Raw genomic sequence first — 14,569 nt, 5'->3', positions numbered from 1 at the left:
GGTTGAAAAAAATAGCCCATGAAAAGGGGTACGAGTTCAGTAAAAGCAGTACAAAATACCGCATTTAAGCAAATCAGCTGCATGATACAGAATGCAGCACAGCTGGGTAGGCAGTAGTTCTGGAAAAGGCTTGTTGAGAGTCAGTCAAAAATGTTACACTGTTAGAAGGAAAGAAAATTCATGCAGGGATGTATAAGCAGCAGTGTCATCTGCAGGACATGAAAAAAATCTTCTTGTCTACACAGCGCTGGGAAGGGGTTAGCTGGGGCGCAGTGCCCCGTGCATGCGCACACATCCGCAGGGGTGCAGGCTGACTGGGGGAACAGCCTAGTGAAAGGCTTGGAGACCGAGCTCGGGAAGTTGAAAGAACATAGTTTGCATAGGCTAGAGCAGAGAGCTTTGAGGAAGGGGGATAGATGTGACTGCAGCCTTTAGGTATGCGCCCTTCCTCAAAGAGCAAGGGAATAATTCTTGTTCTGATCCTCTGGGGGAAGTCGCGCTTCAGTTACAGGAGTAGCAAAACTGCAGTTGAGAATCAGGAAGAGCTTTACGGCTGCAGGGAGAGTCGTGTGTTGGAGGCCCTTGTCTGGGAAATGCACAAGTAATAGGTATGAAGAAAATAGGAGAAGTTGGTCAGTGTAGGCCTAGGGATTGTTTTTCACTTCTCCACATCCTTCTAGACCTACTTTTTAGGATCCTTGTAGGTACGCTAACAGCCCTCCATGAGAACACATTTGAGGAGTGCTTTGTATGTAATTACGCTTTAAAACTCTTCTGTAAAGTGAGCTGCTCCAACACTGCAGGGAGAAAAGTGTTGCTGTTAAGCAGAAGTTATCTGATGTACTGTGCCAGGGTCAATGTTCAAGGGAGGTTGCAAAGTTGTACTTCTCACTGACTCGGCTGGGAGCATAACTTTTAACATTTCATTAGCCTGTAGAAAGGAATTGCAGATAAGGTATGTACAGAGCTAGGCTTTGAACTGCAGCAAGCGGCAGCTTGGCTGCAGGAACACTTATCAGTGAGATGTAGCACTTGCTAATGATCAGGCTGACTTGTTGGCTCCAGCCTCCTTTGTTTTCCAGTTGAGAACATACTATTTCCATGCTGTTTGATGTTGTTTGCTGAGTGGAAGGTGTTTGCTCCAGCAGTGTGATGGACAGCCATCTCACTTCCTCCCTCCAGCACAACTCTCTACCTGTGTGGAAGGAGGAGTGTGATACAGCATTGGAGATGGCAGGGTGAGCCACGCAATCCAGTCAGCATGCCAGTTGCTCAGCCCTGGAGCAGATTGCTTAGGGACAAATCATAGCGAGCACAAAGCAGTTGAATTGGGGTGGTGGATGGAGAGTGCTTCCAACAGCCTGGTGCTTTGCTTTCCTGAAAGGGTGACTTTGAAAACGGTAAGTCACTATAGGGTGGGTGAAGGACTTGGAGCTTGGGCATTACCAGATACCAAGTCTGCCTGCCAGTATCTCTGTTTTTCTTAGAGAGCAGCTGGCATTGGGGTTAAACCTGGAGCAGCATGTGCTGCTCAGTACATGTTCTTAGCTTTGCTGTATGGACACAAGGGTGAAGCCCAGAGCTCCTTGCTTTCTGCCTCCCACTGTTGCATGACAATGCACTCTTTGCGGGCAGTTCTGCAGCCTGGTCTCTGCCTGCCCTCCAGATGCGGGGCAGACACCATGGTGGCTGAGGTTGTGTTGCATATGTGAAAGCCATGTAAGGCTCTGGCAGGAGTGAGGATGCCCAGCCAGGAGAAGGCTTCTGTGCATGTGCTGAGTGGGATGGAAAGCAGTGTTTCGTGCCTCAGCGCTGGAGTGACAGGCACTGAGTAAGCAGGGCCAGTGCATCTCTGAATGTGACTCCCCACTGAGTTCCTCCTGGGGAGACTGGAAATCTGCTGCTTCATGCAGGGAAAAGTTATGTAGACAAGCTGTGTTTTGGTGCCTGGTTTTGTGCAAAACATGTAAATCCTTTCCTGCCTGGTCTCTTTTCATTCTTTTTGCTGTCAGTCATTGCACATGTCATCAGTGTCTATGGAAAAGACAGCAGAGTCAGGGCACAAGTCTACTGCAGGCTCCAGTGTGTGAAAAGCAACATTAGCTTAAAGATTTTCACATGGGAACTGCTGGTGATTGACAGGACATACGGTGCAGTCATTAAAACCAGAAACCTGTGTCTGCTGCAGAACACCTCACTGGTGTCCAGGAAAGAGACCGTAACCAACTGCATTACTGGTGCAAACATGAGCAAGCCTTGGGTTTGTGCAGGAAGCCTTGTTTCTGCAGCACAGTTCAGCTCACTTCAGCAGCCAGTGAGAAGAGAATTTGTGCAGCATGCTTAGGGTAGGTTCACGCACAGCCTGGTGTGGTACCCAGTGTGCTCTTATTTGCGTCCCTCCAAGCTACGATGCAGGTGACAAGGTGCAGCGTACTCCAAACAGCCAGGTGTAATGCAGGTTTTTCTACTGGATTTAAGTATGCTTCCATCAGTACTGCACTTGAAGCAGCTGGCTTTGTTGCACTGCTAGCTGCTGTCATGTTAGCTAGTGTCAGATGCCAGCCATTTACAGTGTGCGCCATCACAGCATGACTTAAGTTGGCAACACAGAGTCAATCACATGCCAGTAGCCTACTGTAAGGGTGGGGGAGTGTGTGGGAAGAAAGGGGGAGAAGATACTCTTACAAAATCCTTTTAATGATTTATTTTTAATATCAATTTTTCAAGCCTTGGGAAGTGCAGTCCATATGCTTTTCCCTCCTGGTTGCAGTTGGCAAAGAAGATGATGAATATGGTCCTTCAGACTCCTTCAGTTTTGCAAGGAGCCAGAAAATACAGCTATATTTAGCACGTTACCAAGGCCAGCAGCAGAGTCTGTTGCTGGGTGGTGATTCCCTGGCTGCAGGCTCGTGTGCCACCCGGGACAGGGTGGGAATGCACCTTCCCTGGAGTCGATACTCATGCTAAATTAAGAGCAACAAACTCCTTCAGTTAGGACAGGACGGCTGCACTGGTCCCAGAAGGTTCAGCGTGCCGCTCACTGACACAGGTCAGTCTCTGAGGACTGTGCCCCTTCTGGACACATGCAGCGACCCACTCCGGGTGCTAGGATGATGCTTTTTGGTGCAATGCTGAATTTGGAGAGTGTCTTAGCAGGTCCCTGTGCAGGACACTGGGACTGTCCAGTGCATTCAACATGCTGGAGCCACTGCAGCAGAACTGTGCCTTTTAGCATAAAGGTGCTCATCTGAAACTTAGGGGCCTGACTCCTGTTCTGTTTTCTCATATGGTATTCCTAGGCCACCCAGGTGTAAAATGGAGTTGTCCTTATTTGTCCCCAACCCAGTATCCACACAGCAGATTTGCTACCAGTTCCCTGTTGTTTTCCCTGCTGTGTTGCAGCTGGTACTGAGAAGTGAATAATGGCAGTTCCTTTGTCCTTCTGGCGGCTTTTGTAGAGCTGAAATTGGTCTTGAAGAGTGTATGTGTTGCTGAGAAGTACTGAGAACTGTGGGCGTTGTGATGGAAGCATAGAAGAAGGGATCACCCCACCAGTGTTGCAGTTCAGAGGATACTAGAGGTGCTCATTGCTTTAGAGCGAGACATCTTGAAAGTTGTTTCTTAGCTGGATGTCTAAACTGGGAACATTTTGTGTCACTCAGTCACATTCCTAAAATTCATTGTCTGAGACATGAAGAACCTACTGTGGTGTTGGAGAAGGCAACCTGACTCAGCTATGCCTTCTAACTTGTCCTGGTGAAACGCAGTGGTTGATGATGCTCAGGATCAAAATTATGGCGAGGAGGAGCTAGACTGGAGGCGTGGTTTTGAATCCAAGTGCAGTGGTGATTCATTTAGTCTTTCTGGAGCCCTAGAAGGCCTGACTGACAACCGTGCTGCACTTTGCAGCCTTCGCTCTGCAGTAGCATCTGCACAGCTACACCTTGCAAATGCATGTCCTCATTGAAACCAGTAGCACTCTGCGTGGGCACTGGTTTCTGCTCACAGCTCTGTCTGCAGCATCAAGGCCTCATGCTGTATGGGGATTTTTTTTGTTGATAATAAAAAACATTCTGTTTGTAGAACCCCCTGTTGGAATTAAATAAACTCTGTTTTGAGAAAAAAAGTAGAACAAAGCTTCACACCAAGCTGGGGTGGGTAGTATCAATGACAAGCAAAATTTCAGTTGCAATAGCAGTGTCCTTTTCAAGTTGAAAAAGGCCCCATAAGTATTGTTTGCAAAAAGTAGTAGCTCTTTTTTAATCTTCTCCATTCCTGCAGTGTAGAAACATCTACATAGATTTAGTCCAAATTTGGTAGAAATTAGTATTTTCCCAAGTCGAAGCATTTGTGCCAAGTTTGAACCAGGAGGAATTTCTAAGGCTGATGTGTAAGCCCTCGAAGGCTGGAGCTTAAAATAGAGCAGCTCTCTGGCCATCGGCAGCCCACTGGTCTGCAGCAGCTGGAGCAGCCCTTCAGAAGTTGTGGATGTGGGATGCTGCAGATATGCTCTGAGCCTGAATACTGGACCCTTGTTGAGGCCCAGGTGATGGAAAGGGCTGGTGGGGAGGTCCTGGGTGGTGGAGGGACCTTATCCTGTGCAGCTCGAAAGATGCCGTGAGAGGGATGATCCCAACATATCTAGTGCTAATGAGTCTCCTTCTCCTTCCAGATTAACGCAGTTATTTACCTTGTTGATTGCCTTGTGCTGGGTCATCAGAGCGCTAGCCAGCTGCATGGTGCCATTTTAACCTCACTTTACACAGATGTAAGAAAGTGTCTGGTGATGAAGATTCATGTCCTCAGGGCCTGACAGCAATTAATTCACTGCTAGAGATCTGGGACTGTTGGATTACTGAGAAGCTGAAAAAAAATAGCATTAAAAAGCTGCTTTCTTTTTGAGTTGGGTTCTTGGGAGCCACTGGGCTCTTCTGGGAGCAGGGCAGAGTTTCACTCCACACAGGCAGGCTGATGAAGTTTAGGAGTGATTTTTTTTCCTGTCCCAGTGGGTTTAGCTCATCACTTCTTGCATTTAGTTATTTGCCTCTAAATGAAAATAACAACAGGGAGCCAGGAATTTTGTTTAACTCTCTGATCTCCTTAGAGCAGATAAGAGAAAAGCCTGTGTCTCATGATGCTCCATTGTACAGCCCCCTTCATGCTGCGGACAGGCTCCTATTCTCCAGTGAAGCTGTTATCCCCACCAGGAAACAGGGCAGAGGAAAGCACACACAAAGCTTGCAGACCTTTAGCTGCTCTCCAGTGACCTGTCTCTCTCCTGACGTATCGGGGAGCCTGGCTGAGGGTTCAAAAGCAGCCCCAGCAGAGGATCATGGTGTTGGCTTTGTGCAGTGGTACCCAAGCTGTCCAGTGGTTCCACCTGTATGTTGTACAGGCAGAAACAAGACTTCAAAATCACCAGGGGTGTATCCTGGATGCAGGCAAGGGCCCATCCCAGGGGTTTTCCACCAGTCTGTGCCCTGGGTGCGGTGGTGGGTAATGGGTGTACCCGTGTGGACCTGGCCGTGGGGCTACGGCTCTGCTGCGTGTGATCCTGCTGGTGGGAGCAGGTATGTGGGGTCACGTGATGTGCCCCTTTTTTTTTTTGAAAGCAAAGTTAATTATATGGAGACTGGGAACTCAGTGTCCAACTCTTGATGAGAGTGCCAGGGACAGGCTGGGAAATGGATGGTCTTGCTCCTTTGCTGGCTGCAGGAACAGTTATCAGTTACCTGTCATGCAGCAGCTCTGTGGTTCCCAGGCCTGGCCTTGTGTTATTAGGCTCTGAATAGCTGCAGAAGAATTGTTTCCTCAAAAAAATTCACCAAAAGTAGTTTATGAAATTTATGCATAAAGTTGCATATAGTATTACTTGTGTTCTCTATGCCTGTTTCTTGAGGAGAGAATACACAGAGAAAGGGGGTTGGAAGTCCCTATTTTTGAAGAACTATTTCGTCTTAATGACAAAATTTATTACTAGTTTTCTGTGTTTAGTGGATTATTGGTTCTTATCTCCCTTTGTTTACTTGCAAACACTATTAAAGGAAGTACAGTTGGTAAATATTTTTTGGAAGTGATGTTCTCATTTGATTAGTGATCCTTTGCTTTTTAGGACCCACTGGCTTCCCTAGTGCTTATGTTTATTGAGGGGGAGGCTAAGTAGTCCGTGGTGCAACATATTGTGGCTCTTAAGAGATGAAACTGCAAAGGGGAAATTGTTTCAGTTCTTCCTCCTGTGACTACCAGCTCTCAGCATCTCAGTACGTGCATGTTGAAGATCAGAGGTGCTGCTTTACAGAGCTGTCCTCAATATTTTACCTGGTGCAGCTGGGGAAGTGATAGAGTTTTGTTTCTTGCTGTCTGGTTGTCAGGGCCAATTAAGTGATCTGGTGTTGGGAGGGAGGGAAAAACAACCCACACAAGAAAATGGGAAATTTTTGTTGCTGTTTCTGGAACTCTTGCCACTAGCTTCTGAAAATATTGGCATTTGTGTTACTTTTTTTTTTTTTTTTTTTTTTTTTTACAGCAGTAAAAAAAGTTTAGCTTGATAGTATTTGGTTAGTGTTACTGCAGGAGAAGTCATGTTGCTCTTCTTTTCACCTAAGTATTGCAGTGCTATAGAAAAATCACAAAAGAGACATAGTAGCTACCAAACTGCCTCTACTTAGATGATTGTGTTGTTACAGTAACCCAAACAATCCGTAATTAAATTTCCCTGGCTGCCCTGAGTGTTACATTAAATGAAATGCTTTTTTTTATTTTTATTTTTTTTTTTTTTTTTAGGGCCGGTGTACCCGGGAGAACTGCAAATATCTCCACCCTCCCCCACACTTAAAAACACAGCTTGAAATAAATGGACGCAACAACCTGATCCAGCAGAAGACAGCCGCAGCCATGTTTGCTCAGCAAATGCAGTTCATGCTACCAGGCGCGCAGCTACAGCCAATTGTAAGTTACAGCAATGAATCCAGTTCACACTGCTCCACGTTGCTTTCCTGTGTGTTTACAGATGCCTCAGCACTGTGCTTTTGCTCAGGCAGTTGTTCGTGCTGCAGAGTTGGGCATCGTCTTCCAGAGGGATGTCTGATGCTGCCTCTGTACCTTCTTGCACACTGTGGCTCCACTTTCTTCTGATGACTAAGTGAGATTCAGGGCATCAAGTTTTCTTAGCACCAGGTGGATTTTTGACCAGGTGATGCATGCACATCCCAGAAGTCCCGAGCAGCTCGGTTCCAACGGAACTTATTTTGGATAGCTGTTTTACATTGGAGTGAGGATGCTGGAGTTCTTCTGCGCTGTCGCAAGAGGCCAGCTGACTCCCTTGGTCTAGATGCATTGCATTGGTGGGCTAAAATTGGAGAAGATTAATCTTAGCCAGACTGTAAGACTTTTATGCCTGGGAGTGAAGACCTGTTTCATTGCTGTTGTCCCAGCAGAGTTATGCTAATGTTACAGCCCTGTCACTTGTTTTTCACAGTAATGCTGTTTTATATTAACAGCAGGAAAGATTTCCTTCTTTTGAGGTAGAGAGGGAAGCCTGTGGGAGATGAGTGTTTGTAGAGCAGATAGTTCAGAGAAGCCTTCACTGGCTGTCCCTGCTGTAGTCTGTTGGTTAAAACAGGTTTTCAGGCTGGAGAACTCTGTTAGAACAGGGGGAGGATGGCTTGTATCTGCTGGTTAGTGTATCTAGGAGGGGGTGACATTTGTCAGCTAAGTTTGAGTCTGTTATTATGTATATTTTAAGAAATGTCAGAGGTCTTGAAGCAGCTCCTCAGTGCTGACATAAAGAAGCTGCACATTTTTAACCAAAAGCCTAATTAGGAATTCTCCATTTAAAGTCAGAGGTGAATGTCTTTCCTGTGGCAACAATGTGCACTTGATGTGCAGTTGTTGGATGAGGTTCCCTGTGTTGTGCCCTCTGGGAGGTCTGGCTGGATCCTTAGGACAGACTCTTCCAGCCTGAAGTCTATGCAGCAGCCTGCACTTGGCCTCCTGGTGTCCCACCTAAAGCACCTGGCTTCTCTGCCCAAATGAGGCTTCAGACTCAGCATCTGTCACCCCAGCTTCAAAAAGCTCAGGTGTCTCTGGTTTATCCTCACAAGAGACCACTGAAGAATTTGTTCTTGCTGGAGGCTGTTGTGCTGTTTGGTGTAAGAGCTTGTGATAGAGCTGTGTTTCAGCAGGAAAATCTGGCCAGCGTCCGTTTGTGATGGTGTTCTGTCACCATACTGGGGCATTTCCTCAGTCTGGCATGTTCCTCCTCTCTTATGAAGGGTTTTTCATGTTTGCCCTCACTCTGGTCATCCTGTGTGTGTTAGCAGCTTTATCTTGATCCTGCTGTGTAAGCCAGGAAAATGCTTTTATTCTTCCTGTTTTGAAGATGGAAAAGTGAGGCAGAAGAGAAGATGGGCCACAGAAAAAGTCTTTAGTTGCTCTGCACCTTAAGCTCTAATCTGCTGTAATCTTTGCACCTCTTTTTGTGGAGTTTGAAAGTACGTGCACATCAGAAGGAAATCCTGAATTCCCGCAAAATGGTAGCCTGGTTTCCTAGCCCTATACCAAAAACAAACCTTTCCTGTTTGGGGTTTTCCTCTGTGGGGAATTCACGGTGGACTCTCTCTGGCTGGCTGTTCAAAACATCTTTGGGATTTCCTCTTTGGAAAGTTCCCATCTTCCCAGTTTGCAATCTTGCAGGTCCATTTCACTCCTGCAATTTGATTCCTGCCTTTTAAATTGCCTCTGAGACTGAATCTGTCTGTCTGTCTGGTTAGTGCTCTCATTTCAGAGGTAACCTTATCTGATGAGAAAGGGCTCTAGTTTCTAAATTGTGCCATGAGCGAGACATGGGCGAAGAAGAAAAATAAAAATTTGTTCTGCAATGACTGTTCCCTTCCTGCTTTCCCACACTTTGCTCAGAGTAAACGAGCTCATGGTCTAATTCCTGCTGCCCAACTTGCTCCACACCAATTTCAGGACAAACAAGAGATTGCTCTTTCACCTGCCTTTGATTTCCTAAAGATGCTGCCAGTGGAAGCAGGCTTTGAGAATTTTTTTTCTCTCTAAATGAGAAGGGTGGGGCCTCCTTCTGACTGCACATGAAATTCTTCAAAGCAGAAAGTATTATATTAGAAGCAGCAGCAGAACAAATCTCATGTGATCAGAAAGCTGATCAACGAGATGCCTGCTTTATTGGGATGCCTGCCAGAGACCAGATTTGGAACAGTGCGCTTAATAGCGCCAAACAATAGCTGAATGCTTAGGCATTTTAAAGTGCGTTTTCACCAGAAAAGCTACCGTGTAAAAAAAAAAAAAAAAAAAAAAAAAGAAAAAAAAAAAGAACAAAACCCAAAACAAACAAAAAAAAAAACAACAACAAGAAAACACTAAAATCCCCAAAACCCAGTGCTTGACATAGCAGCTTTTCACCATGCTTCCTAAAATGGCATTGCATGTGTCTGTTTGAGCTATGTCTGTGTCTAAACATTCACCACCAGATCTTCTTGCACCACCACTGACATCCAGCAAGAGCTAATCTTCCCATTGAACCAAAAGCCGGGACCCTGATGATAGCTGTTTAATGAAGGCACTGCTTGGAGAAGAACCCTGTCCCAGGCAGGCTGCCTGCACGCTGCTCACAGAAGCCTACTAGGTGTGAATTAACGTTGCTAGTGGGAGCTTATTTCTCTGAAGTCTCTGGGTGCTCTCTGTTGTTGCTGCTAACCGTCCATGGAAAGTTGAGAATCACGTGAATGTTCGGTACCCGCGATGCAGTTTTAAACAGACTGCTTCATACAGCACTTTAAAGCAAGTCAGGCAAGGTCACGGAGCGGAGTATTTGCTCAGCATGGCGTATTTGTTTGGCAGAGACCTTGGAGAGACCACATAGGTGCCAAGTGGGAAGACTCTAGTAAAGTTTTGACTTCTGAAAGCCAGAATTCACCTTGACTGCTGGGTTTGCTTGAGCTGTGCTGGAAGCTCCCTGGGCTGTTTTGGCGCCTCTGTCTCTGTTAGACTTTGTAAAAGTCAGGTTGAAGGTGGGTAGAGCTGGGCTCTGGCATTGATATGGAGAGCCGTGTAGGTCAATGCTGTTGGTTCCTCAGATGCGGTAATTTTGAGCCCTGTATGTGCCAAAGCAAGGCCCCTCAAAAAGTGCTGCACTTTGGGTGCTTTATCCCTTTGTGACAGTGTGAGACAGACTCCTGGAGCTGGCCAGGGAGGTGCGTTAGCACTGGCTCCAAATTGATCCTGTGGAGCAGGGCAGTGGCTTGCATGGTGCTGCCCTGTTAGCTGTGTCTGAGGAGGCATTTGGGTAGAGCATGGCAGTGTTGACACACCTGCCTCCACTCCTGCCATGCTGCTGCCCTGGAAAGTTGTTTCCCATGTCTGAGCTCTCTGTAAAGCTCTTCATCTTTTCTGTCAAGCTCTTTGTAGCCAGGAGTATCTTTACAGCTCTGAGTCATCCATGCCCCTGAAGACAGCCTGGACTTTAACTGAGCTCTGCGTCCTATCCTGGGGCAGAGGGACCCTGCTGCCGCCCCTTGGTGCTGATGAAGGAGTTAAAACACAGCATGATCAACTTGCTTGGCCAGTGATGCTTGGAACAAGTGCTGGAGCAGATTTCAACGGGTGTTTTGGGCATGCATTTGTTCCATGCAGCAAAAACCTGATCTGTATCTCAGCCTCTAGTCGAAGACACACTAGGAATGAATAAACACACATACCTTGGCCCAACTGGGAGCTGATGTCAGCCAGGAGACAGTGCTGTGGGGCGTTAACACCTGACTTTTATGCTACAGCAGCCCACAAGAGAGATATCTTTTGAGCTAGGAGTATGTCTTTGTGTTCAGACTGGGGAAATGAGCATTTGTGGTGGTAGGTAGCTGGATGCTTTGCCTGGTTGGGTTCAATCCAGTGTACTCAGCCTTCATGTTAGAGGGGTGGTTTTACAGCCAGCCCCATGCAGTTGCGTTGGAGGGGAACAGAGGTTTTTGCTTTTTCTGAACAGCATCAATTGTGTTTACAATATCAGGGTCTTCAGCCTTGTCGGTATGAGATCTTTATCTTCTACATTTCTATCACCAGACTGTAATAAAAGCTGCTGCTGGTTTTTGTGTGCTTTCCCTGTGTAGCTGCTTAGCAGTGACCTGTCTCCCCTCCTTCAGGCCATCAACACTTCTGTATTTATCCTGAGTCTCTCATTTTCAGCCTTTCCCTTTTTAGGGTCTGAGGTTACTCAGAATCAACACTTCCTGGCTGAGACAGCGCTTATGTTTGACAAAACACCAGCCGCTCCTCTGCCTTCCTCTTCACACTCACTCTATGTTTCTTCTCTAGTTTTAGCATGATTTCTGCTAGGCAAATTGAATGCAATTTCTAGCTTGTTAACAAAATCAGGTGTTCCAGGTTCTGTCACCACCAGTGGTGACAAATGCCCCTCCCTGGGATGGTCCCTTCTCTCTGCTCACACCTTCAACCCAACGGCTCCTGTGCTCTTGGTCTGTGAGGAGCTCAGAGCTGTCGGAGTGCTTGGCAGTCCTCCCCCTGAGGCGTGGTCTCACAACAGCCATTTCACTTTTTTTTTTTTCTTTCTTTATTCTTATAAGTATTTTAATACTCAGTAAAGCAGTCTTGTGAGCTGCTACTGTTCTGAACCCTTCTGCAGCTACACTGTAACCTGTTTCCCTCTGCCTAGGAGTTGCTGGTAGTGTCTGCATGTGCTATGGTTAGTAAAAGATAGTTTGCAAGGAAGCCTGCCCCTATATTTCCTAAATTTGCAAGAGGTTTAAGAGAGGCAGCAGGGGTAAGTGTTGAAACTTTCTATCCGACTGTTTTGCCCTAGAGCACACCAGCAACTCAGTTGAAACTTAATTTTTTTAGTGTACAGTCATAATATTGATCTGGCAGATCTCCTAGCTCGGTGCAATCCACGAGAGGTGGATGGGAGGCATGCTGAGGAGAGCAGTGCTGTTTGGAGTAAAAATTACAGTTGGGTTCTGGCTGCAAGGAAGAAATTCACTTGAATTCCTTCAGGACAGGCCTGGCATGGGGGACCTGCACAGACGTAAAGGGAGGAGAGATTTGGCTGGCAGCATCTTTATTACTGGTACTGATGCATGAGCCAGACTGGATTTCCCAATCCAAGACAGGCAGTCGGGGCTGGCAGTGAGCGCAGCCCATCTTTTCCCCTCATCAGCCACAATAAATAGAGAGCTCCTTGATGCCAGCTTACAAAGGAGCAGTTTTTAATGCACTTAGCACACTTCATACTTAAAAACCCCCATGGTTCTAGGTTTAATGTGTTGGGTGAGATCTGCTCATTCTCTGGCTGTACATCTGCTGAAAACTCTGCGTGGCTCCTGAGTATCAGTGTACTGCTCATGGGCAGGGTGTGGTGCAGACCTGTTGCTTTCAGTCACCCTCACCAGGCACATGGTTCAGGTGGGCAGAAGAAGCAGTTGTGAAACTTTGGGAAAGCAGCAGCAGATGCCAGGGCATTGAAATGGATGAACAACCAGCGGCAGCGGTTAAAACCCATCCTGCTCCTTCATGCACCGCTCTGCAGGTCTCCAGGATCACGGGTAGATCCTCACCTGCTCTTCATGGACATCCTTCTTCCGCTCTCTTCAGCTTGGGTTCTAATCCCTTTAGCCCTTTTTGCCAGTTGTTCCCAGTGAGGAGAAGGGGGTGCTCTTGAGGGAACAGCCTTGGAGATAGGGACTGTGTCTCATGGAGCAGGACCTGCCTCCCAGTTTGTAGTGGCTTTGGTGGAAGGGGTGGTGTATCATCTCTTCACAAATATTTCACAGCCCTTCTCACCGGTTTCCAGTTAATTCACTCAGTATGAGGTGTTACAAGCCCCTAGCCTTTCTCCCTGGCTGCACAATGGCCCTAGCATCCTCCATTTGAGCAGTGGGAGGAACATTTCCCCTCTGTCTCAGAAACCAGCTAGGTGCTTGGGCTGGCTCCTGGTTGTGTTTGAGCCCAGGCAGGGGAAGCCTGCCTTAAAGGATCACCAGATATTTTAGAGCAATGTCTGTGCAATACCTGCTCTGTCAGGATACTCAGGACTCCTGCTCTCTATTAGGTGTTGGAAACACGTAGGGTACATTTGCCCACACGTTTCTGCAAGCCACATGTGCTGCAAGGTTTGGGCTACTATGGCTACACACAAAACAAGTGCTGACAATGTGTGTTGGGCCCCAGTGTAACGCTGTGCAGACGGGCCAGGCTGGAGAATCTCCTTAAAATAGCATTTACAGTGCAAATAGTGGCAGAAGTTCAGCAGATGCCACTGTAATTACTGGTGCTTGCACAAAAGAAAACAATCTGATGGATGCTGCCTTCTCACTAAAGTGTTCCGGGAGCCACAGCGTTTGAGAGCTAGAGAGCTTTTCTAGCAGCAAAAGGTGTAAAAAGTATGGGAGCCACAGAGAACTGAAAGACAGAAGAAAATTATTTAATAAAGGGCCATGGACTGGAGGATCTCTGGGTTTAATGGTTAAAGTCTCCTATCAGCTGAAGCGGGGTTTGACTTAGACTGAAAACAAGGAAAATTGGAAATCCTTCCCAGAGAGGATTATTTGGTTCTGCTACACTTAAAGCAGCCAGCACTGCTGATTCTGAGGCCATGTCTCCTTCTTGTGGAGGAGAAAGTCAGACGTATGCTGGCAGTGACCTGCCATCTCCTTTCCCATCAGCTCAGGAGCTGCTTGCTGTCACTCTGACCTTAGGAAAGGAGTATCATTAAGCTAAATATAGGTTAGGACACCTTGGCTGGTGTCACTGTGGGCTAGCTTCTTCCAGATCACAAGAAGTAAAGTGTTTCCTAGCTTGTGAAAGTACTGGGATGAAGATGCTGTCGAGAAACACTGTCCATGTGTGATTTCTTTTAGAAGCCCACAGGATTAGAGGTACAAAAATAAAAGCAAAGAGGGGATGATGTGTGTGGCCAAAAAAAATGCCTCAGGCCGTTTTGTAAGCACACTTGCATTTATTCCCAAGTAGAGGCTCTAGCTACCGAGGTCGGCATTATGTACACCTGCAAATGTGAGCAGCTTTAACTGCAACCCAGAGTTCACAGTGGAGCAGGTGACAGAGGAAAAATAAAAGCAGTTGCAAGTCACAGGCTCCTTTCCCTGGGGGCTACTTGAGCCCCTGCTACAGGAGCAGGAGCGCTACCTTGCAGGCTCTGATCTTCAGAGTGGGCAGCAGGGATTTTTCATCAGCTGGAATTGGTTTCATTCCCAAACACACCTCAGATCTGGGGCTTTAAAGTCTCACAAACTCCCTGTCTATAGGGGCTATTCACAGACTTTAAGCTGAGCTTTGTGTGATCTCTCCTGCCTGGCAGAATGGCAGCTCCTTTCCCAGAACAGCATTGCCAGAGCAGTTCAGGCCAGGGAGCTGCTCTGACCACCCGCACTGAAGCTGTGCCGTGCTTGCAGGGCCTACTGAACACGATTTAAGGATCAAAAGCAGTCGAGATCCTTATGGCTCATTGTTCTGTCTCCTTATGGGGACATTGCTCCTCACAGCACAGCTGGGGTCCTGGACCTCATGCTATAACCCA

The 14,569-nt window shown here is 47.0% G+C and overlaps 1 protein-coding gene across 6 annotated transcripts in view; it reads left to right on the top strand.

Moving 5' to 3' along the window:
- The window catches only part of MBNL3 (muscleblind like splicing regulator 3), a 98,393-nt gene that overhangs the window by 56,650 nt on the left and 27,174 nt on the right, over positions 1-14,569 (top strand). For all 6 annotated transcript variants that reach the window (XR_015259703.1, XR_015259702.1, XM_086756404.1 and 3 more), the window contains exon 2: positions 6,784-6,948. Coding sequence is in view for 4 of the 6 variants with exons in the window: in XM_086756404.1 (XP_086612530.1) it covers positions 6,784-6,948 (165 nt within the window). In the remaining 2 variants the exon portion in view is untranslated. The remainder of the gene's footprint in view (positions 1-6,783; positions 6,949-14,569) is intronic.

Source organism: Chlamydotis macqueenii, chromosome 11 (assembly GCF_036417535.1).
Source record: "Chlamydotis macqueenii isolate bChlMac1 chromosome 11, bChlMac1.mat, whole genome shotgun sequence".
NCBI lineage: Eukaryota > Metazoa > Chordata > Aves > Otidiformes > Otididae > Chlamydotis > Chlamydotis macqueenii.
Note: the sequence above shows the minus strand (reverse complement) of the source record. Positions and strands in the feature narration are given on the sequence as shown.